This window comes from Alligator sinensis, unplaced genomic scaffold, assembly GCF_000455745.1.
Source record: "Alligator sinensis unplaced genomic scaffold, ASM45574v1 scaffold1635_1, whole genome shotgun sequence".
NCBI lineage: Eukaryota > Metazoa > Chordata > Crocodylia > Alligatoridae > Alligator > Alligator sinensis.
The window spans coordinates 61,518-86,988 of NW_005843352.1; the positions used below are offsets into that span (position 1 = coordinate 61,518).

General features: G+C 47.1%; 1 protein-coding gene across 2 annotated transcripts in view; it reads left to right on the forward strand.

The window, feature by feature from the left end:
• Window positions 1–14,712: 14,712 nt before the first annotated feature.
• The window catches only part of PKP1 (plakophilin 1), a 53,733-nt gene continuing 42,974 nt past the window's right edge, over window positions 14,713–25,471 (forward strand). For both annotated transcript variants that reach the window (XM_006038426.2, XM_025194941.1), the window contains exons 1-2: window positions 14,713–15,167; window positions 24,288–24,388. In XM_006038426.2, the coding sequence (XP_006038488.1) occupies window positions 14,969–15,167; window positions 24,288–24,388 (300 nt within the window). In that variant the 5' untranslated portion in view covers window positions 14,713–14,968. The remainder of the gene's footprint in view (window positions 15,168–24,287; window positions 24,389–25,471) is intronic.

The following is a 25,471-nucleotide window of genomic DNA, read 5'->3' on the forward strand; positions in this document are numbered from 1 at the left end:
TTTGTCTGAAAGGAGCTGGAGCCAGTAGGCTCTGTGTGGATGTGCTGCACAGCATAGGTCTGGCCAGCGCAGTTACTCTGCAATTTTTACCAAGCTTCTGAGCTGCAGTCTTTTAATGAAGGGCATGGCAGGGAGGGATTTGGTTTAGATTAAATGGAATGAAAAATAAAGAAAGTTCAGCAGCTTGCCACAGAGCTCATGAAATATAATGGTGATGGGGCCAGCTCTGTAAACTGGATTTGGCTTGGATTCTTGGTAGAGCCAAATAACTAAGTGATATGCTACATGTCCAACTTAACGCTTGCTAGAAACCAACTACAAGAATGTTCTACATTTTTCAAGCGATATCTTTGTGGCTGTTTAGCCATTTTTATTGTGCGATAACTACTTTGCACCTGTAGCATGTCTAAAGTTATAGCTTGTCTACACTTATCGTGCAATTAACCAGCTCATTTGCACAATAACGGTAGCGTGTGTCAGGGGCTGTAAGCAGTGAAGTTAGAAATGTAGTAGTTAAAGCATAGTCAACCCCCATGTGGATGTTCTCATTCAGAAATGGTCTTAGGTCATTGCAGCTTAATCCTCCTTCAAGAACAAATGGAGAAGATGGTAAGAGGTGAAGGCAAGAACTAGACTTTTGTGATGCTCAGACAAAAATGCCCTATTCTTTGGGTAGGAAGTATATTGGGAGAGCTCCAGTTTAGGGCCCCACTTCCAACCTTTCTCTCTCAGCCCAGCACCTTATGGGCTTACTACAGCCTTAAGAACACTGTCCTGGCTGAGAGTGATAAGATGCATGGGGACTCGGAAAGGATCGGGAGGCTGCAAGCTCTGTGCATGCTAAGAACCAGTTAACTCTTCTTCTTTATGACTGTGCTTTGGATGGAGTTAGCCCACTCAGAGCTTCTCCCTCCACTTGTGATCCACTGCATCACCTGGTTGGATGCTCAACTCTCTCATATCTTTCTCGACGTTTACTTTCCACCTCCGACTGGGTAGCTGCCATAGCTAGCTGCAAGAGTCATTTCACAGATCAGTGGAGCTCAACCATTTAGAGCAGTGGCTCTGTAGTTGTGACGTGGCAGCACCACAAGCCACAACTCCTGTCCAGTAGGGATGAGGGGGGCAAGGGAACGAAATGAGGGAGGTAGGTGGCTGTCTATGTCAGAGAGAGGGAGGGACAGGGTGTCTGTCTTGGGGCACGGGGTGGGGGGAAAGGAACTACTGCAGGCCTGGCTGCTAAGCTACTGTGTTACCAGTTACCAATCAATCATGATTCACTTAGGGACCTGCTCAATAGGCAGTACCTAGCTACTAGATAATGAGTTAATTAGCAATGATTAACACCAACAAAACCACAGATTAAGGAGAGGAAATAATCAATACAGACAATCAACTGCCCCAAGACAGAAACACTCGTTGCACAAGCACCCATGTCCCCAGTTTTGCCTGTCAGCAGCCAGAGGTGCAGGGCCACAGAACCCAGAAGCCCTGCACTGATCTCCTCGACAGCTGGGAGGCTTTGTGGCCTGAGCAGGGGCTACCATCCCTGCAGTTTTCAGCCTGCTGTGCCTTAACACACACAAGGTCATCTATGTCACAGGTTTTGCCTGTCAGCAGCTTGAGGTGCAGTTCCCTCCAAACTCCTGCACTGATCTTCTTGAAACTTGGCAGGCTTAATGCTCTCAGCAGAAGCTACCACCCTGGCGAGGTTCATCCAAATCAGATAAAATACAACAAAGTTATAGATATTTCATTGATTCCCTATTATACCCTATGGCTGGATCTCCGAAGTGGCTCTGCAGCTTTTCCGAAGCGCTTTGGAAAGCCTAATGAAGCCAGCACTTCCATCTGGACATGTTGCTTCAGATGCTGAAGCATCCAAATCTTCTCCGGATCCGAAGCCTCGCGCAGCCCTACTGGAAGGGACCTCAGGTGGTCATCTGGTCCAATCCACTGGTCAAGGCAGGTTGAGCCCTATCTAAGCTATTTTATTCAAGTGTTTTTCTAACCTATTTTTAAAATGGCATGAAAACCTCTCTTGCACAACTGCCAGGCATATTACCACCAAATTCCAAGATCACCCTAACCTGCCACAGGAAAAGCAGGGGGACTAGGGCACCATCAGCATCCTGCAGCTGAAAGGACATAAATAATTTGTTAAAATACACTCAAGAGATCCAAGGAAGAGCACTGTGTTTCTCATTATAGAGAAAGGCAAAAACTCCACACTCCATCCCAAGCTGACTGTGAGGTCAAAAATCCTTCCTGACCCCAAATGTGGCATTTGGTTTGAGCCTGAGTGGAAGTAAATGGAAAACAGGTAAAAATGAAACATGCAGGAGACTGTGCCATTTTAGTCCCAGACAAAATATTGGCACACTGCAGTTCAAGTCTCCAGTCTTGGCTGCAGCCCAAACCTAAAGTTTTTGAGGAACGCATAAAAATCTTCGTACCTGTAACAACAGGCGGAGAAAAAATTCCTTCCCAACCCCATGTGGCAACCAGGAAACCCAGACGCCTGGATAAAAACCAAATACTTTGCTCTGCAACTTGGGGACAGTGAACATGACTCCACACATTGCACCCACCTTCATACTAGGCAGCCAGAACTCCCTTTTCTGTATCCCCACCGTATACTCCTCCCACCTCCTTTAGTCTTCTTCCATTACTAAAGCTGCTGTAAAGCTTTGCTTCATTCTCCAGCTGCTGAACATGGTCCTCCCCAACATCCAGCTGCGCAGGGCAGCACCACAGGCAAGAGAATAGGGCTCTGCGGACTGTATCTTTGACAACCCTGACCTGGGACAATGAGGTTTTTGTTTCAGACGACATAAATCCATGCCTACTTAACGTTTGCTAAATGTTCCATGCTACCAACATGCACTTCTTTGCTCAGCTTGTCCTGGGTTTAGCATGTACAAGTCTTCACACTTAATTGAATGTCACTGTTCAGTTGAGTCTAATAAAAAATTCTCTCACCCTTCTCTTAGATTTTCCTGTTCCTAAAGGATCATAATATATCTTTTTTAATCTATTTTTTTCTGTAATACCTTAGGATCATCATTCTGGTGCTTTTAAGCAAAATCTGTTAGTTCTGAGCCCTCCCCCTTCAAACTGGTAATAATAGTTTGGGAATATGCTGTTTTAGGCACTCAGCGCTAGTACTCTTAATTACTTTGCTCAGGGTCTCATCCTAAGAAATAGCTATGGCAATTGCAATGCATATTTCATCAGAGACCAGACAGGGTTTTCAAATCAGATTGATATGCATGTAATCTTGTTCTGGATTTTGCTCTACTGTATTTTTATGAAATGTTTTAGATGTTTTGCCTTCAACCTGCCTGCAGACCCTATAAAGCCAGCCGCCTTCCCTGGTAGAGTACCACCAAAGGACACCCTTTGGTGTTGCCCTTCAGGAATAACTGAGTCTTCTTTAATTTACTTTTTCTCTTGGTTTTGTTTTATCGCAGAAGATGTTTTGTGGACTGTGACTTTGAGGTGCACGATTTTTTCTCCCCGAGACCGAATTTTTTGTAGTAAATTCAGTATTGCCAACCTCACCGTGTCCAAAATCAAGTGACAAACTCTTAAACATCAAGAGATTTGGTATGCAAATTATGAGCTGCTCTGTTTTATGCGCCCCCCCCCTTCCCCATGGCTCCTTGCGCATGCACCATGAGCACCCCCCTGTCCATTGCAGCCCTGGGCTTGGCGCTGACCTGCCCCCTGCATCCCCCCTACCAACGGCTGGGTCCCACCAGGGCTCTGCTTCTGTCTGGGCTTCCAGGGACTTTGCGGCCAGTTCCAGCCCAGTTGGGTTTTGCCTTGAGCCCACCCCAAACTTTGCCCCAACTTGGTGTGGACCCAGCAAGCTGTACAAGTCACAAGTGAGACAAGCCAGAAGAAAGAAATCCCGAGATTGAGCGTTGTATCGCGAGATCATGAGTCTGACTTAATTTTACTTAGAAATCACGACACTCACGATAATGTAGCAAGAGTTGGCATTACTGTAAATTGGATTTTCGATTATGTCCCAATGTCAGAGCGCAGATGAGCCTCCATAAACTTCATTCTGGTCTGCATGACTTCTTTTCCTTAGCAAATTCTTGGTATTTTGTGTTAAGGGGTAATGCTGCATCTTCCAGCAGTAATTCTTTGAGTATTTTGTCTCAGATTCTAATCTTAATCAAAAGTACAAGCAAGAGGTGAATCTGGCCAGTTCTGCACCCTGGGGACTGGTGGCCCATGGAGCAGGAGCAATGGCTGGTGGTTTGCTGCTGCAAGAAGAGATGCCATCTCCTTTGTTTGCCACTTACATGTGTCAAGCACCTAGCAAAAAAAAGGAGGTGACATCTTATCCCCCCCAGCAGCAGCAAGCATCTGGCCACTGCTTCTGCACCATCACTACTGCTCTGCTGCCCCTTCTGCCAAAGCCAGAGCTCCTGTAGGGAAGGTGCAGAAGAGGACAGGACGGAGGATGCCCCCTGGCTCCATTCTTGCCCCCACTACCTTAGACAACATCTGGATCTTGAGCTCTGCTCCCTCAGCCATTGTTATACGATTGACTACCAGATCGGTTTTTAACCTTATATCAATTAAACACTCTTCTGTAGTTTCACAGGGGTTTTTTGGGTTGGTTTTTTTTTTTGCGTTTTCTGCTTAAAAACAGATTCCCTTTATGTTTCATTTTTATGTAGCGTGCAATGCTCCTTAGATTTCTGTAATGCAGTTCCACAGTTAGCCTCCTCTACCTGAATTAGCTGAAAATAGTTAAACACATCAAGTTCTTTGGACCCAGCTACAGTAACAAATAAGTCTGAACAGCCTTCTTGTTGTAGTAGGGCTGGGGTCTTGCTGTAGTCATGATGATCCAGGGAATGAGAGAGAGGCAGGGGCTTCATAGTGGTTAGGGGCTGGAAGGGACCTTACAGATCATTGGGTCCAGCTCCCCTGCACTTGGGCAGGAAAGACTGCTGGGATCAGATGGCCCCAGCAAGATGGGCCAGGGTGGGTGACTACCACATCTGGGGGGAGCCTGTTCCGAACCCTCGGCACTCAACTTGTAAAGAAGTTTTTCCTTATATTTAGCCTGAAGCAATCTTCAATCAGCTTGTGCCCATTATTTCTTGTCCTCCCTTGGGGGGCCTTGGAGAACAGAAGCTGCCCCAGGCCCTGATGTATGCCCTTGATATACTTATAGGCTGCCACCAAGTCCCCTCTGAGTCTTCTCTTCTCCAGGCTGAGGAGTCCCAAGTCTTTCAGCCTCTCCTTGTATGACTTGGTCTCTATGCCTCTAATCAGGTGCATGGCCCTCTTTTGGACTCTCTTGAGCTTCTCCACATCCTTTCTGAAGTGCGGTGCCTAGAACTGGATGCAATACTCTAGCTGCAATCTCACCAAGGCTGAGTAGAGACGGAGGATGACATCCTTACCTTTACTCAAGATGCTTCAGTAGATGCATGCCAGTGTTTGATTAGCTATGCCAGCTACACCATCGCATTGGTGGCTCATGTTCATTTTATTGTCTATCATGACACCCAGGTCTCGTTCAGATGTGGTGCTAGCAAGCATAGCACTGCTGAGCCTGTGTTTTGTGGATTATTTCTCCCAGATGAAGCAGTTTACATTTCTCTGTATTAAACAACATCTGGTTGAGGTCTGCCCACTCGTGAGCCTGTCCAGGTCAGCTTGTATTGCCAGCCTGTCTTCGAGCGTGACCACGCTCCCCCATAGTTTTGTGTTGTCAGTGAACTTTGCTAGTTTGCTTTTAATATCCAAATCCAAATCATTGATGAACATGTTGAAAAGGACTGGTCTGAGTACTGAGCCTTGAGAGATGCCACTGGTCACCCTCTGCCATGATAAAATCCCAACTCTTGGCTGGAGTCTTTTGGTGTCCTATTAAGACCATCTTACTCTGACAGACAGGGTGCAGGGCCTAAGCATGGTGTGCTGCTAGTCCTGCTGGTAACTTGTGCCAGTACTGGTGTTCCAGTGCTTATGGCAGTCTTTGTCCTTCTTTCAATGGTCCCTCTTGCTCAGGGACCCAGATTGCAGTAGTGATCGAAGGAAGAGAGGGGAGAGCGAGAATGCAGTAACTGGCTCCTTTTGAGCCATGCCTACCATAGATTGAGGGAGCAGGCTCAGAGTAGGAGTGGATTCATAAGGATAATGTGGGAAAGGTTGCTTCAGGCTGCATCCACTCTGGCTGCCCCTCCATTTTTTCCATCTCTGAAGGCACTCTTGTAGTGATACCCGCTTTAGTGTGTTAGCATGGGACCTCTTCCTGGTGAATGCTGTCTTTTCTCCATGGGGCAGTAGGGCAGAGCTCACACCTTTGGATCAAGTGTTGCCTGATGGTTTAAGTCTGGTGGCAGGGCTACCCAGCATGTCCACAGGTGATGGATAGTGGAAAGACCTTCAGGGAAGGTTAGCTGTGAAATAAGCAGGGGTAACTGATGAATAAGCAGCCACAGACAAAGCAGCAGTAGTGCTACCAGGATGTGGTGGGGACAGGAGATGGCAGCGCTTTCCCTCTTGAAAAGACACATATATCCTTTGAAAGTGTTATGACCTAGCAAGTACAGGTTGCCAGTATAATAACCTTGTCCAGACCCTATCCGTGGGTCTACAAATCCTCAGCAGCAGAGCAGATGGAAGAAGATGTTAGAATCTCAAGAGCAGTGAAGGCAGATGAAGGCTGCAGCAAAACAAGATCTCCAATTGTCCTGGCCTCCTTGCCATTGGATCAAGGTCCCATTCTGTCAAAAACCATGTGGAAGCTGATGTGCAGCAGTTTCTCCAAGATAAAAGAAATCATGCACAGGTGTCTTCCATGAAAACAGCTTTTGCATGTTTTTCAAGTCCTTCAGTGACCAGCTAGGGATGGCAGGAGCAGGATTGTGAGGCCTGGAAGCTTCTAGTCATGAACTGGCACGAACATGGCAGTTTCAAGAAGGTCGTGTCTCACTTTGATGAGACAGGAGTGTGATTTGACAGCTGTAACTGTGACTGAGCAACCCTCTTTAGGATCTGCTCTGCTCACCCCACAGGGGGAGGAGGTTAGAAAAAGTGCTCTAAACATAGTCTGCCTACCTTTTTCCTGAGTGGATAACCGCCTCCAGTGGGATCACCTTTACTGCAGTTGAAATCAATGAAGACACGCAATCAACGTTGGGACCTGGAATATGAGGACCCTCATGGACAATCCTAATAGTCCCCACAATGCAACTGTGGCTTGAGAACTCAGGTGACACAGCATTGACATCAGTGCACTGAGTGAGACTTGGCAAGCGGGAGACGCGCAGCTCAAAGAACAAGGGGGTGGCTCTACCTTCTTCTGGAAGGGTAAAAGGATGGAGAATGCCAACTTCATGGAGTTGGTTTCACCATCAAGAATGAACTCATAAACCAACTCATTGAGTTCCCTATTGGAATTAATGAGTGTCTCATGACTCTCCATCTTAAACTGGCAAGGAGCCAATATGCTGCTGTCATCAGCGTGTATACCCCGACTCTTGACGCTGCCAATGAGCTCAAGGAGGAATTCTATGCCAACCTTGGCCAAGTCCTTTCTGATGTTCCAGAGGGAAACAGACTTATTCTGCTCAGCGATTTCACCACTGGAGTCAGAAGAGACTCAAATCTCTGGAATGGAACCATCAGCAAGGAAGGAGTGGGAAATGTAAACTCCAACAGCGTCCTCCTCTTGACCAAATGTGTTGAACATGGACTGACAATCACCAACACCCTGTTCCACCAGAAAAACAGGCACAAGACATCATGATACAACCTGCGATCTAAGCATTGGCACTAGATTGACTATGTCATTGTTCATGTTTGGTATTGCAAGGATGTCCTCATCACTCGAGCTATGCTAGGAGCTGATGATTGCTGGACTGATCACCAACTCATCCTCTTGGTTTTGCCAGTCAAACTGACTCTTAAATGAAGGCTGTAGTAGAAGCAATGCTGATGGAAGGTCAGTGTTGAAGGACTCAAGGTCCCAATCAAACGAGACCTCTTCCACTGACACCTCAATAAAAAACTGGGAAATTCCAATCAACAGCAATGCAAGAATGTCGGCAGTGGTTGGGGTGCCTTCAAGTCCACCGTTATCAGTGCCTGTGAAGTGACACCTGGATTCTCTACCAGGAAATACCAAGACTGGTTTGATGAGAATGACCAGGAAATCCAAGAGTTGATCAACTGCAAGCACAAGGCCTTTTGTGCTTGGCAGAATGACACCAACTCCAAGCAAAAGAAATTGAATCCCCAACTAGCTAAGGCAGAGGTCCAAAGGAGGACCTGCAATATGAAGAACAGATGGTGGGAAGACAAGGTGAAGGAGATTCAACATCTCACTGACATCATGAGATGCATGATATCTTTAGTGCCACCAAAGCCATTTATGGGCTTTGAGCACTCAGGGACTAACCCCCTTGAGACTTGATCAAGGAAAAGGGATCCATTAACATCTGTTGTAAGCAGCATTTAGAAGACCATCTCAATCAAGACTCTGTTGTTGCTGAGAGTGTTCTCAATCCCATCCTGCAACACCCAGTCAGAGATGATCTCGGAATCCCTCCAACCCTTGCGGAGGTGAAGAAAGCCATCAAGCAGATGAAGAACAACAGGGCATCTGGAGCAGATGGAATCCCTCCTGAAATCTTCAAGCAGTGGGGAGAGATGCTCACATCACAGCTTCATGCCTTCATCTTAAGGATCTGGAATGATGGAGAAATTCCAGATGACCTCAGGGACACCACGATCATGACAATCTTCAAACAAGGAGATGGTCTGTGGAAATTATAGAGGGATCACCTTGCTGTCCACTAAAGGAAAGATCATTGTGAGAACTATCTTGAATGGTTTTCTTCCACTTGCTGAAGACCTCCTCCTGGAATTTCAGTGTGGGTTTAGGGCATTAAGAGGCACAACTGACATGATATTTACTGCTTGCCAAAAATGCTGGGAACAATATAAACCTCTCTGTTAACCAAGAAGTGCTGTGGAGGATCCTTTTGAGGTATAGATGCCCACTGAAATTCATCACCATTTCTTCACCTGCTCCATGATGGTATGCGAGTGGTGGTTCTCAGTAATGGATATATCACAGATCTCTTTGAGATTAAGATTGGAGTTAAGCATGGCTACATCATCACTCCAATGCTCTTCTTGATATTCCTTACTGTGATGCTACATCTGATCACTAATAAGCTTCCAGTTAGAGTGGACCTAGACTACTGAATGGATGGTAAACTGTTTAATCTTAGTTGGCTCCAAGCCAAAACCAAGACTACCCCAACCTCAGTCATCAAGCTCCACTAAGTTGATGATGCTGGGTGTGTGCTCACTCAGAAGCAGATCTTCAGACAATCGTCAACATCTTTACCTGCAAGAAGAAAATGGGACTGATGCTTAACATTCAGAAGACTAAGATCCTTCACCAACAAGCTCTTAATGAGCAGTCCCAGCTCCAGCAATTCAGATCTACAGTGGGACTCTGGAGAACGTCGAGTATTTCTCGTACCTCAGAAGCTGTCTCTAGCAAATGGCTGATGTCACTGAAGAAATCCAACATTTCTTCAGATGGGCAAGTGCAGCCTTCAGATGCACTTGCCCATCTGGGTTCCTGTGGAACGGGTGTTTGAAGATCGTGACATCAGATTTGAAACCAAGCTCACAGTTTATCAAGAAGTCATGATCCCTACCTTAGTGTATAGACCTGAGATGTGGACAACGCAGAGGAGACACCTCAAGTCACTGGAGAAGCACCATTAATGCTGCTTGTGGAAGATCCTTCAAATTCAGTGGGAGGACAGGCACACCATTAGTGTCCTCTTGCAAGGAAACACTATGAGCATCAAGGCGATAATCATCTGACATCAACTTTGTTGGGCTAGCCATGTCATCTGGATGTCCGACTCTAGACTCCTGAAGCATGTTTTATTCTATCAGCTCAATCAAGGTGTATGCTCAAGAGAAGGGTGGAGAAAGCACTTTCAAGGACGTTCTCAAGGCCAACTTGAAAAAATGTAACATCAAAATGAACTCATGGGAGACTATCATTCAGGACTGCCCCAAATGGAGGAAGATCTGCTGCAAGGATCTCAATACTTGGAAACCTCACGATGACAATAGGAGACAGAAAAATGGGAACAGCAGAAGCAGCATGTCGCAGATTGAACCAAGGATCCAATGCCACCCACACCGCACAGAAACACATGCCTGAGTTGCAGTAGAACCTGTTGATATCAGATCGACCTCGTCACCCATCTTTGGACTCACAGATAAGGCAATCATGGAAGACAATCGTCCTTGACTGCAAGGGATTGCTGCTGCTGGTGGTGGTGGTTTAAGTGTTCAGGAACTGTGGAATCAAAGCAGTAAGAACCACATCCCACCTGGCTATGCTTCACCACAAGGCTGCCCAGCAAGTTCCTCCTATTGGTCCAGATGCTGGGACATCTTCTCAACTACAGGGATGGGTGGGGGGTCTTTCATAACGTATTGCATAGAAATAGGCTGTCAGAGTGTCACTGGACAAGGTTGAACCTGAGTCTTGCGGCTGCACAAGTCACCGGTGGCTTTACTCTTTTTCAGTCGTTTAGGCCCTAAATTTTCAGGCAGACTGCGAAGTTCTGAGTGTCCTTGGTGCAGCTGTGTTTCAGGGTGTGCCACACCTCACAGGATCACACCCTTCCTTGGCATTCTCACGGGGAACTAAGGAAAGCTTCAGTAGCTATTATCCCTCTCTCCTAGGCATCATCCTGCCCTGGGCACAATACCAGTTATCACTGAAGCCCAGCAAGATTCCTTCTGAATAAACACAATTTCAGGCATTTGGATATTTGCCCTGGTGCACACAGTTGTTTTCCTGGATAATACTGCAGGTAGAGAGAGAGGTCAGGCAGAAGACATGATGGTAGATTTGCACCTTACGGCTTGACTAAATCAGAGATATATAGCATAAACTTTCGTGAGCCTGAGCTCACTTCATCAGATACTGTGATAAGGTGAGTTTGGGCTCACGAAAGCTGCCGCTAGACATCTCCGATTTAGTTCGTCTATAAGGTGCAAATCTACCCCGACTTTCTGACTGTGGTAGAGGTTGAGTCGCAGACACTGTTGGTGTGAAGTACTTGACAAGTTCCAACGAGAGATCTGCGCCATTATGGAAGTGGTATTGGGCCAGCAAACTCTTTGATTGCAATCAGTTTGTTGGCAAGGGTCCTGGAAACTCAGAACAAAAATGCTTTGAACAGGCCAGATGCATGAGGTGTGTCCCTGAGTCTGCGGGGAGTGGAGCAGTGACTCATGGCATTATCACGTAATGCTCAGCCTGTGTGAAAGCAGCTACCAGCACCTTCACTTTGCACCCTGTCCAAATCTAACTAGGTGCTGCATTCACACTCTATACTTCCACGGCTCATGTTCTAAACTCTGGGCTGCTTTAGTTTTCCTACCTTCTTGCTGCCCTAGTGAACTGCATGCTTTAGCCCAGGAGAGCTGATGGGGATTTTACACAATGGTGTCTGCATATGCATGGGTTTTGACTTGCCTGTCATTCTGGTACTATATCAGGGCTGGATTGCTGCACTTTCAGCACAGTCTAGCAAGTGCTATGTCTCCTTTCCAGGGTGTGTAAATTGTACCTTTAATCCTGGGTGGAACTGCCAATTGTTGGGAAGATGCAAAAACACGTCTTTGTTGAGGCCTTCACATGAAGTGCAGGACTTGGATGAGCTGGGTTCTTTTCAGAAAGACTCTTGAAATGTCACTTCTTGAGCAAGGTGCTGAGGTGCTATAAATTACCCCCGAGAGCCTCTGGCCTTTCATCTTTTCTAAAACTTTCCTAATTTGTCTTCTCACAGTTCAACAGCCCTGCTCAGCTATTTTGTGCTGGTTATGAAATGCAGTTGACGTCTCAATGTAATATTGGTATTATAGTTCGGCGAATTATCGGGACTGTGTTAGTCCATTAAGTATTTTCTATTCTGTCCTATGAGACAGTTTGGGCCTATGCAAAACCACATTTGGTTTTCAAGGTCAGTTCTCAACATTGCTCAGAACCCACCTGGCACTGAAATCTTAAGTGCAGAATTATTTGGCAGTAATTGTCACCCATCAACTGATACAAGAGAATAGCTCCAGTTTATTTCTCTTTCATTCTGTAGCTGCATGTGGAAGCTCACAGACTGCCATGGCACTGGGTAGAAAGGTGCAGAGGGCAGGCATAGAAACTTCTTTCATATATTTAAGTGGTTTCACCCCAATCCTGTGTTACAGAACCCCATGACATTCCTGTTGGCTTCCATCAACAGGTCTGCTGAAGTTCCCCGGAACTGATGTTCAGCCCTCTGTATCCCACCCATAGACCTCTGCAATGTTCCCCAGTCCTGACATGGAAGTGCCCCTTTCCTTCTTCCTGCTTCCAGTCCTGAGCCATCACGTGACTGCAGATCCAACACTTTTCAACCTGAAGCCACCTCCTTCTGTTTTTCTCCTGGGCTCCTTTTTAGCACAGAGAGCCTGTAGTGCCTGCTTTGGTGGTACAGTGGACAAGTGTCTCCTATGCAGCAAGAAAAGAGGGAATGGTGCAAATTGTTCATTGCTGCATTGGAACTGCTGCCAGCATTAAAATTGCTGTGTTTTCTTGTGGCTTTTACACCGATCTCATCCCTGCAAAGAAATTCATCTTTGCAGTCAAATAACTGTTTTGGCAAATGTTTGCATGCTTTGAGGGAGATATGGAAACAAGAAGCATGAATCATAGCAGTTATCATGTTTCCTCATACTTCTGTATGAACAAACCCATCAGCACCCCCTAATTTGTGACTTGAGATAACACTTCAGGCCTGGGGACTTGATCCTTTGCACCACTGAGACTCATTGGCCGCATCCAGACGAGCATGGCCGTGCACTATGTGGCACCACAGACATGTCACATTCAGTTGTTCTCCCTGCTGTAAAGGAGCAGCACGGAGGGTTTTTCTGACCTCTGGATGGTCATAAAAACTCATGGAAAATAAAATGGAGTGGCATATGTGGCAGCAGCATGCACCACCAAAGCCAGAGCCTGGCCAGCTGGAGATGCACTCAGCTGTTGGCCAGGCTCTGTGCAGCAGGATTGCCGCTATTGCAGCTCTGGGAGGCCCCAGAACCCCAGGTAAGGCTGCTGGGGCCAGCCCGGTGCTGGCCCCAGCCTCCCCTACCTGATCCGGGGTAACTTGCCACTCATCAGAGCACACGTGGCACAGGCATTCCCCAGGGACAACTAGCGGTGGCACAAGGTGCAGTGCCGCTAGTTGTCCCTGGGAAGCCAAATGTTCATGCACGTCTGGACACGGCCATTAAGGGGAAGCTTCAGTAGAAGGCCTGTAACTCCTCTGCATCATTTATGATCTCTGTACAGAAATGCAGCTTGTTCCTTCTGATGCTTGTTCATCTAAATACACCTGTATTTATATACCTATCACCTGTACCTCTGCCTACAGATATCCTGATAAATGCCCCAGCTATGGACTTGTTCCTGCTCCTGCATCCCCACCGCTCTATTTTTGTAGTCTTTTTCCTACATCTGCCTTTTGCTTTAATAGGCCTCCCTGAAAATTTGGTCCTAACTTTTTTTTTTCTGATAGAAACCTGGGTTTGCACAAAAAATAAGTACCTGTGTAGAACGTATTCGTTATCTTCTAAGTATGCATATTTATAGGAAAATCAACCTCAACGCTGAAAGTTTTGGGCTAACATTGGCACATTTCTGAGTGTTTGGAAGTTTTGGTTTAAATATTTTCAGTTTTGGTGTTTCTGTTAAAAAGGCAACATTTTTTCACTCCACCCCTCACTTTCCAACAAGCTCTGCTATTTATGCTGCAACCATGCCTGCGTTTCATACCTGTTTTAGATTTTCTTAGTAAGGAACTATAGTGTTACCCCTTCGGGAGAGATTTCTGGGAGTTTGTCCTTTAAGTATATGGATCAAAGAGCACAAGCAGACTCTGGTAGATGGTCTCTGTGGAGTGAGCTTGCAAGAGTGCTTCGATATTGAGCGCTATTGGGGCGATGTCAGTGTTACCAATGTGCCCACCGGCCATACTATGCTATGCGTGGCACATACATGGAGTGGGACGCATTCCCTGTCTCAGTGAGACAAAGCAGTGTTATTATTATTCCCTCCAAGGAGCGCTCCATCAGAGTGGGAATGACTTGGGGTCTGTGGCAGAGGTGAGCTCAGCTTTTCTTAGGCCTAAATTTAACGCTTCACTCTCAGAACATTTTTCCTTTAGATCTCCTGAGTCCCTGACACTGGTACTGGATTTTGATCCAGCTTAGCCATGGGGGGGAAAAAAATCAAAACAAAAGGCAGAGTGAGCTGGCTGGTGAGGAAGGGTCATTGCTGGGGGTCATTGCTGGAGGGCATGCTGGGGGTGAGGAAGGATCATTGCTGGGGGGATTTGCCCGTTAGAGTAGGGATTCCTACTTAATCACACAAGCAACAGCTGTGAATTTGTAAAGGGGACTTGGAAAGAATCGCTGAAGAGGAAGCCGTCCCGAGCCTGCTTGCCTCTCTCCTCCCATGCCCCAGCCTTTTTCCACCCCATCGCCCTGCTCTCCCTCCTCTATTGCCTGCTGCATTGATGTGATGAGTTTGGGAGAGCGCAGTCACGCCGAGAGCAGCACTCAACCTGCCTGCCCTGCAGCACCTGCGCTGGGAAGGCTGTGCTCCGAGTGCTGCAGCAGAGTGGGTGTGTGCAGGCAGGGCTGTATATCCAGTCTGACGGAGGGCGTGTCGGCTCACACACCAGAGCGGAGCCCAGGGAAGGAGCACTGAGAAGCCAGCGGCACAGGGACGCATGGCAAGGGGCACTTCTTGAGATTAAACCCAGAACTCCAGTTGTTACTGCTGTCTTGTCCGAAGTGCAGTCTAGTGAAGTTCAGCCCCCCAATTCTATTTGCCACCATGCTTCACTCGCCGCTGAAAACAGCTCTGGCTTATGAGTGTTTCCAAGACCAGGCTAGTTCCACCCTGGCCTTACCCTCGGATCACAAGCTGAAAACTAAGGGCACTGGAAAGCAGAGGGTCCAGGAGCAGGTGATGATGACAGTGAAGCGTCAGAAGCAAAAGTCCTTGTCATCCAGCATGAGCCACTCCAACCGAGGTAAAATCCCATCCACTGCGTCCGGTCAGTAAGGCAGTAAGGGGTTTGCATACCTCTCTTGGAGCTAAATCAGAGCTACTGTGATTTTATCTTGGGGGCAGGGGGTTGGGTAATGAGGCTACCTGGTTTTGTAGTGTTTTGTTTGCAGGAGATAAGCTGCCTGGTTTCTGTGGAGTTGCCTGCTGGGATAACTCTGTCCAGGAGGAGTTTGCCAGGGAATGTGTGCACCCCCCTGGAAGGTCTAGGGCAGGATTCAGGACACTAGGACTCTGCTGTTGGGTGATGCTGAGCAAGTGGGTTTCATCTCTGTGTACTTCAGTTTCCTGCTCTGGAAAGTGGAGATAACATGGACCGCTGGGGATGTTCTAGGACTGCCTGAGTGCACGTCCACAGAGTGCTTTGAAGGCTTCAGATGGACAGTGCAGTGCATTGTTAGCTGTTCATCCTCTGGCTCTAAATTTTGAATGGTTTCTCAGCCAGTAATATCTTCTCCAGTCTTTCCTCTGCATGGCTGCCTGCAGACTGGAGCGTTTGCTGACATAGCTTAGAAACTGCTGTTTAGTGTGACTATAGCTGTGTGTCTTCCCCCACCTCTATTCTCTACTAGGAACATTGGCCATTAACTGCACCTTCTTATAAAGTCCCCAGCAAGCTAAGGACAGACATGTTCTGCCTTTATATAGGGCACAGTCTGGCAGGCCAGCAATACTAAGGAGGTTAAAGTAGCACAGAACAGACCCTTCATAAGTTATGGGAAATGTTCTCTATAGATAAATAGGTTCCATCTAAGCGGAGTCCTGGAAGACACATTTGTTAGTACCTAGAGGAGATGAAGGAGGAATCAGCATGCACTGCATCGCTAAATAGTTGAAAAATGAAGAGGATGTTCATCTCCTGTTGTTACTTGGCACCTTAGATAAAAGTGCTTTAGGAGCTTAACTTGGACACCAGGACATAGAGGAGTCCATGGTTATGCCGAGATTCCACAGCGGCTATAGAAGTGGGATGGGGAGCCTAAGCTTGATGAGCTGAACTACAGTTTCATTCTTCCTTTGTGAAGTAGAGATTGCTAAGTACCTCCTTCAGTGTTGTTCTTGGGGGATCTGTAGCAATTCTGCAGTAGTAAACTTCAGAACCAAACGCTAGCTTTCCCTGGTAGCGCAGCCATGGTCCGTAGGGAAGGGCACAGTAGCAAAATTGCCTGTCTCTATCATCAGTTGGGCCTTGTTCATCTCCAGCTGTGCAGAGTTTTCCAAGCCATGTTGCACTCACAGGGAGCATGAATGCCCATGTCTTTATGGTCTGCATTTCCCTCCTGTTGTTAGAGCCGCGCAGCTAGAATGAGCTCTCTCCAGCAATGTTCTGTTGTGCCTGGGGTAGGAGGATAGTTGGAAAGGAGTTATCAGGATGTGGACGAGTGAGCAGGATGAGATGTAGGAAGAGATTTGTGTCCTCTTGGTTCTCAAAGACTGCAACAAACTTTGCACGGTCGGTGACTGTCTCTTACGGGAATCTCAAGCGTGACATTTGTAAGAAGAACCCATTGTTAGAGGGAGAAAATATCACGGTGGCTCATACAAGTGTTTTAAACTAATGATTCCCAATCTTGGGGTTGCAAAGATAAAAAATGGGGTTGTGTGTTCCCAGGGAGGGAAGCGTTGGGGGGGGGGGGGCATGTGCTCCTCCAGATTTATGCGCAGGATTGGGGTGGACACAGGTTGCCCACTGTGGGCTTAGGGCTCCCCACCCTGCTACCCTCCCCTTGGGGCCTCTGCAGCACAGCAGGGTGGGGAGGCTTGGTGCCAATGCTGGGAACCCCATGCCAGCTGTGCCGCCATGTCGAGGTGCCCCCTGCCCACCTGGCAGCAGCAGGGGATACAACTCCGCATTGCTGCCGCTGCTGCCAGATGGGCAGGGGGCACCTTGCCATGGTGACGTGGCCCATATGGGGCTCCCTCCTGCACCAGGTCCTGCCCGCTGGGCTGCAGAGGCTCCAGGGAGAAGGCAGCATGGCAGGGAGCCCTGAGCCCACAGCGGGCAGCCCACATCCTCCATCCCCCACATGGGCTCCACTTCAGCCGTGCCACCCATGGGGAGAGGGGGCAGGTCAGGGGAGCTGGGATCTGTGCTCTGCTCTGGCCGCAGCAGCCAGCATATCCCACAGGTGGCAGCTGGAGCTCTTGTAGTTTGGGCCCCCCTTCGACAGGGCTGGGGGTGGCAGGGGGCTGCAGGTTGCAAGTGATGGGCACCAGCAGGGCAAGAGTTACAAACAGGTTTCCTGGGGAGTGGGGAACTGTGGGTGGGGAGTGAGGGACAGTGGCAGGGCCGGGGGGCTGTGGGTGGGGAGTGAGGGGCACCTGGGGATGTGGGGAGCTGTGGGTTGGAAGTGAGGGGCCATGCTGGGGAAATGGGGTCATGCAGAGGAAAGGTTTGGGGAGCATTGTTTCAAACTGTCCTCTGAAGGAGAGTAGGGGTATCTCATGGATTCTGGGGTAGGAATCAAGATAAAATTCGTACAATACCTCCTGACTTCATCTGCATTACTAACACGCTATATGATCGACATAGCGTGATGTGGAGAGTGCATGAGCCATAATCCATGGTTTGCCAGGACATTAGTGTGACTCTCCAGCTCTTGTGATAGTGCCTGCAAGAGACTGAGATGGCAAGGCTTGGAAAGTGAACAGGACACAGGAAGCCTGTTTGTAAATCGTGTCCTATTTTCTGTTATTTCTACTGCTAACCTATGGCTCATAGGTCAGATTTGGACCATGGAGTCATTTTATCTGGCCTGCAGCATTGGGTTGGTTTTGTTACATTTTAGTAGTAGGGGAACTTAGTATTGTTTCAATGGTGGGGGGGCTTTGCAGCAGGGGACTCCTGGCATGGGCCAGGTTGGAAGTGGCCCATGCTTGGACCTAATGTGGCATTAAAGTGGCCCCCTGCTCCAAAATGTTGCTGACCTCTGGCTTAAGTCGTGGCTGGAGGGGTCATGGAGGGGATCAGGACTGGACTTTGAAATCACAGCCCAAAATATAACATTAGCAAGGAATAATGCTTTAATTCCATATTTCCAGCCCTTTTGATGGGTTTGACCCTGTGCCTGCTGAAGCCAGGAACAAAGCTTCTAGTGATTCCAGTGGTTTTATATTGGATTCTGTTTACATGTGGGTGCGTGTCTGTGTATATGTGTTGGCATACACAGCCCAGGAATAAGAGTTTCATTAAAGGAGAATAGATGTCATCCCAGTGGAAATATTATTAGAGTGTTTATAAAATGCGTTCATAAGTCTCAGTTCAATCGACTGAGTGAATAAAAAACCTGGCCGCTTGCTGACTGGAGAATGGACTCTCAGTTCATAGCTATAGGAGGATTCTTCCCGGGGTAAAACACAGCCATAATGGCTTATGGCAGCATGTAGAGGAGAAGTACCTTGTGGATACTCCTTGGTTGAAGAAAGGCTAAGAATACCACCCTGACAGAAATGTGCCCTCGCTGAGGCATTTGGCAATTAGCAGCTGTTCTTATTTGCTGCTTTCCGGCTGAAGCTACAACCATCAAGGCACCGAACATTTGAACTTGGTCTGGCCTTTGGATTCTGTCTCAATGGTCTAAAGGAGGGGCTGGTAGATCTTGGGCAGCCTCCACTTCTTCATGCTCTTGCCGGGGCATATGCATTGAAGGTCTTGGTGTGGTGGTTATAGGACTCTGTACAAGCGGATTCATCAGGAGCCTGACTAGACCTCTTACACGTACGCCATAAGCTAGAGGATCAACTGTTGCTTACTAGAGGAGATGAATCCTGACACACCTTCCAGTTGTGCCACTGGCCTCTTTCTGAACACTTCTCAAGGTGGTTACAGAGCACCAAGGGCTTCAGGCTTTCTGGTGTGTATAGGGTCAAATCATTAAAAGAGAATTTTAGTCATATATTTGACCAATTTCTGCATATATCTTTGAATGATGGCTTCACCTTTTCTCATCCACCCAGCACATGCTGATTTTCCCTGTGGGGCAGCCCAAAGCTGCAAGCACAGAGCAGAAAAAGTTGTGATGGGAACTGAACAGCAAAGATCTGAATAAATCAGAACCTGGGAATATTGTACCAAATTATCAGAATATTTCAGCGGGTTTCAAATCCTGAGTTTAAGGCTGCTGCTGGCTGATAAAAGAAATGAAAATCATGGGACGCCCCAAGGGGGTTCCTTTGTTTGGAGAGAGGTGAGAGATGGTTTTGCAGAGAGCCAAGACAGTGAGTGACTCAACATATAAATACATAGATTTTGAGGGCAAAAGATCAATAAATCATCCAGTCCGGCCACTTGTACACCACAGGCCATTAAATTCCATGTAGTTATCCTGTAGTGAGTCCAGCAACTTGCATTCAAGTAATGCATCTCTTCCTGTAAAGCATCCAGTTTTGCCTGGAAGGCATAGAGAGATGGAGAATAATGGAGCAGCATTTCCCTTGGGACTTGCTTCCAATGGTTAAATATCATAATTGATAAAAATTGTGCCTCATTTCTAATTTGCATTTATCTTGTTTCCAGTAACTGGTTCCTGTTCTGCTTCTGTGTGTTGCATTTCAGATGTAGCTATCTCCATTTCCTGGATTGTTAGTTTTATAATGTGTCTCCTGCTAATTCTTCTGATGTCACTTTGCATTTTTAAAGTGATCATTTGTATTGCCTGAATACATTTTAAAGAAGGCGTCCAGATTTGCAAAGCAAATGCAAGACATTTCCACAGCTTCTCTCTCCTACATCTCCATCAGTGCTTAAGCCTATGTCGAGATTGTCTTTGAGGAATTGGACCTCAACCAAGAGCTTGCATGAGCAGCTACACTGAAGTCAGGAGAGCTTCCACATCTGCAGTGTTAGCAGGAATTGGCAACTGTCATAACTTTGTTAGAAAGTATTTTTCAGAGTGGCAGAGTACAGTGGCCTACCCAGTCCCCAACATCTCTCTGGCCACTATTATTTCCAGGCTTTATACTGACCTAGATCCTCAGGAAGTACATGTCATCATCACTCCAGTGACTGCAATGGAGCTATGCTGATTTATTCCCTTTGGGGATTTGGCCTTCGAGTTTTTTCTTTCCTAGTCAGTAGTAGCACCCAGTGGCTCCCATATATTCCAGATTAGTCCAGGGGTGCGACTTAATTAATTGTTTATCTGTTGGGTGGAAGTAGGTGGTGAATTGGACATGTTGAATCATTACGACATCATAGTCCTGGAAATAAACCTATCTCACTGAGCAAGACCAATGGCTTTCTCAGCTGTAGTAGCATTTTACAAATGCTTCTCTCCTGGGAATTTCTTTGGAATATAATTTATGTCCTCAAGGCTTTTGTTTACTCCTCCCTGTCTTTAGAGTTTCCACCTGTGATTGCATTTCCCAGCAGGCTTTGGGCCTTGTTCCAGATCTTCAAGATCTGTTCTGCACAATAGCCCCCCTCCCCTTGGAAAGGCTGTTGATGGGAGACCCAAGGATTTCCCATCATCCCTTCTCTTGCAGTAGATTGTCAGTCTCACAGCACTAACTCCTAAAGTCATATCAAACAAGGCAAGTCAATATTTTACACGGATATCCCATGGGAAATGATTCCCTTATGCACGGAGGCTGAACTGGATGGGGAGTCTTGGGGACATCCAGAGCAAGACGCTAAGGCCCAGCACAAATTCGTATTTCAATGACAGTAGGTTATGGAGCTTCCCTATCTCATGATTGACACACCTGGGAGCACAACACACACACTGGGTGCTACATGTGATAGTGAGAAGGATTGAGACCAGCGCCACCAAGAAGAAGCAATGGATGATGGTGGTTGGAGGCTTCTTTCTGCAGGGGACAGAGGGATCCACCTGCTGACCTGACCTGTTATCTGAGGAAGTCTGCTGCTTGCCCGAAGCCCGGATCTGAGATGTCACAGAGGGGTTACCGAGACTCATCTGGACCTCTGACTATTACCCCATGCTGTTCGTCCATGTGGGCACAAATGATACTGCCAGGGGAGACCAGAAGGAAGTGGTGGATGAGGCTTTCTTCAAACAGCTAGTGGAAGTTTTCTGATCACAGACCCTGGTTCTCATGGGGGACTTCAATCCTCCTGACATTGCTGGGAGGGCATTACAGCAGTGCACAGGCAATCCAGGGAGTTTTTTGGAGAGTGTTGGGGGCAACTTCCTGGTGCAAGTGCTGGAGCGGCCAACTAGGGGCCATGCTCTTCTTGACCTGCTGCTCACAAACAGGAGGAATTGGTGAGGAATGTAGTAGTGGATGGCAACTTAGGCAGCAGCAACTACAAGATGATTAAGTTTAGGATCCTGAGTAAAGGAAGGATGGAGAGCAGCCAAGTAAGGACCCTTGACTTTAGAAAAGCAGACTTTGACTCACTCAGGGAACTGATGGGCTGGATCCCCTGGGAAGCCAGTCTAAGGGGGAGATGAGTTCAGGAGAGCTGGCTGTACTTTAAAGAAGTCTTACTGAGAGTGCAGGAACAAACCAACCTGACGTTCAGGAAGACTAGCAAGTGTGGCAGAAGACCAACTTGGCTTAGAAGGGAATCCTTCAGTAAGCTAAATCACAAAAAGGGAGCTTATAAGAAGTGGAAACTTGGACAAACAACTAGGGAGGAGTATAAGAGTATTGCTCGGGCATGCAGGGATGAAGTCAGGAAGGCCAAAGTGCAACTAGAGTTGCAGCTAGCAAGGGATGTGAGGGGTAACAAGAAGGGTTTCTACAAGTATGTCGGGAGCAAAAGGAGGATCAGGGAAAGTGTGGGTCCTTTACTGAACGGGGGGGGCAACCTTGTGACAGAGGATGCAGAACAGGCTGGAGTGCTCAATGCCTTTTTCACCTTAGTCTTCACAGATAAGGTCAGCTCCCAGACTACTGCACCAAGCAGCACAGTTTGGGGAGAGGGTGAGCAGCCAACAGCAGTGAAAGAACAGGTTAGGGATTATTTAGAAAAGCCGGACATATACAAGTCCATGGGGCTGGAGGGGATACACCTGAGGGTGCTGAGGGAATTGGTTGATGTGATTGCAGAACCACTGGCCATTGTCTTTGAAAGCTAATGGTGACTGGGAGAGGTCCCAGGTGATTGGAAAAGGGCAAACATAGCGCCCATATTTAAGAAAAAGAAAAAGGAGGATGCAGGAAACTACAGACTAATCAGCCTCACCTCTGTCCCTGGAAAAATCATGGCGCAGATCCTCAAGGAATCCATCTTGAAGCACTTGGAGGAGAAAAAAGGTGATTAGGAACAGACAGCATCAATTCACCAAGGGCAAGTCATGCCTGACAAACCTGATTGCCTTCTATGATGAGATGACTGGCTCTGTGGATGTGGGGAGATCAGTGGATGTGATATACCTTGATTTTAGCAAGGCTTTTGATACGGTCTCCCACAGCATTCTCACAGGCAAGCTAAAGAAGTACAGGCTGGATGGATGGATTGTAAGGTGGATAGAAAACTGGCTGGAGCATCAAGCTTAGAGGGTAGTAATCAATGGCTCGATGTCTAGTTGGCAGCTGGTATTAGTGGAGTGCCCCAGGGGTTGGTCCTGGGGCCAGTTTTGTTCAATATCTTCATCAACGACCTGGAAAATGGCATAGGGTTCACCCTTACCATGTTTGCAGATGATACCAAGCTGGGGAGAGTAGTAGATATGCTGGAGGGTAGGCCTAGGATTCAGACTGAATTATCCAAATTGGAGGATTGGGCCAAAAGGAATCTCATGAAGTTCAACAAGCACAAGTACAAAGTCCCGCACTTAGGACAGAAGAATCCCATGCACCAGCACAGGCTGGGGGCTGAGTGACTGGGCAGCAGCTCTGCAGAAAAGGACCTGGGGGTTACAGTGGCCAATAAGCTGACTATGAGCCAACAGCATGACCTTCTTGCCAAGAAGACTAATGGCATACTGGGCTGCTTTGGTAGGAATGTTGCCAGGAGGTGAAGGGAAGTAATTATTCTCCTCTCCTGGTGTGCCCACATCTGGAGTATTGTGTTCAGTTTTGGGCCCCCACTACAGAAAGGATGTGGACCAATTGGAGAGAGTCCAGCAGAGGGCAATGAAAATAGTTCGGGGGCTGGGGCATGTGACTTCTGAGGAGAGGCTGAGGGAACTGGGCTTATTTAGTCTGGAGAAGAGAAGACTGAGAGGGGGGATTTAATAGGAGGCTTCAATTAGCTGAAGGCGGGTTCAAAAGAGGATGGTGCTAGACTGTTCTCAGTGATGGCAGATGACAGAACAAGCAGTGATGGTCACAAGTTGCAGCAAGAGAAGTTTAGGTTGGATATTAGGAAGAATTTTCTCACTAGGAAGGTAGTAAAACACTGGAGCAGGTTACCCAGAGAGGAGGAGGACTCTCCATCCATGGAAGTGTTTAAGACCCAGCTGGACAAAGCTTTGGCTGGGATGATCTAGTTGGGACTGGTCCTGCTTTGAGCAGGGGGTTGATGCAACATTTCTTGAGAATTTGGTATGTAGTCATGACTCTCCATGATGAAACGAAAACTATGCTAAAAGAACTTGTGACTGTACAGTCTGGCTGGCTGGTAACATACTTCAGTAGGCATTTAGTGCTTTGTCTTTTGACCAAAATTAATCACAAATGACTCAGTTTGATGCTCACCCAGGGAGAGAAACTACCTTGCTGCATCTCAGCACAAATTCACAGGAACGTCAGGGGTGGAAAAGCATTTTTATTGCAAATACAGTGGTCATATGAGCTTATGACTCACTCTGAGGATCACATCCTGCTGGTAGGTCAAGGACTACTGAACTCCACAGAGGACTCAGAGGTGTGCTTTGCTGCCTCTGACTGACTTTTTTTGAATACTAACAGAGGGCAGAAGGGTGCTAGCTAACAAATGACTCCCAGGGAACAGTGGACAAGGGTATAGTCTTGGATCTGTTCTTATATCTGGCTTGGTTAGATAGCACGTGTCACCTGGAATACCATGTGCGTTAAACCCATCATTTTGAGGCCTGCCTTGCTCCTGCACCACCTCAGCCACACTATACCAACCTGCCCTACTGAAATGAACCCACAAGTAATCCATGCCAGGCTCAGCTTTCCCTTCCTAACACTATTCTTCTGATTGCAGGTTCCATGTATGAGGGTCTGGCTGATGGCTATGCTTATGGGACAGGCCGGGGCAGCTATTATGCCAAAAACCAGACAGGAAACGGCACCTGGGGATATCCGGTAAGATACTGTTTTATCTGTACTGTTGCATGCTGTTGTGTCAAAGATAGAGCAACTCACAGTCTGAGAGTCCACAGGGACCAATTCCTTCCTGCTCAACATGAACAAGCTGTGATGCCTCGGAAACAAGAATGAGGTGGACATTATACTTCCCCAGAGGTTTTAAAGCCATGTTGGGAGATGGAGGCGTCTTCTTCAAGAATGGAGGCAGGACATTGATAGGGAACACCACAGCCCTGGATATCAACAGTTCAGAACCCAGAGCAGCTTTTCTTATACTTCTGGATCTTTGGATTTTGAATACTTTGCAGGACCTTAAAATATAGTAGTCATTTCAGAGATAGGTGCAAGCTGCAGACTTATATCAGAAGTTGGGTCCAGTGTTTTGCTTCATTTTCACCTCTAGAAATAAGGGAGAGATTCAGTGACAGGAGAGTGGATGGTAAAATAATGGTACAGAATCCAGCATAGTCATGTGTGCTATTGTCCTCTAAAAAGTATGCGGCGAGCCTTTTCAGTGACTTAGCTATAGTGTAAAAGGTTGGCTTGGAGGAGCAGATGTTGATGCCTGGAGGAAGTTTAGGGGTCTGAAAGCTGCATTTCACAGGCCCTATTTTTCAGTCAAAGGAGTCCACTGCGAACTGGAGTGAATGCAGAATCAAATGTTATTAAAATTATCCAATAGGAATGTTGCTAGCAAATAAAGAATAACACAGCACATCTAGCTGTGCAGTCCAAATAGCAGTAAGCACTCTTACACATTAAATCTATATTGTGAAACTCATAAGAATTCCTAACAGGTAGCTAGCCTCTTGGGGAGATCTCCCCCAAATTCAGACACTTTGTTCTAAGAGGCTTTGCATCTTCATTACATCTGCAGACAGGAACATCAGGAAAGGATGCCAGAGGATCTCAAACAAAGGCTTACAACATTACTTGGTCATAATGAGATAAACATAGAAAGGGGATGTTCTTATGTCACACTGCGGTCAGGCTGAGCATACTGGGTGTGCCTGCATATGTGCTTTAATACACATTGGCATATTCTACTTCTATTCTATTAAAGCATCACAAAAAAACCCA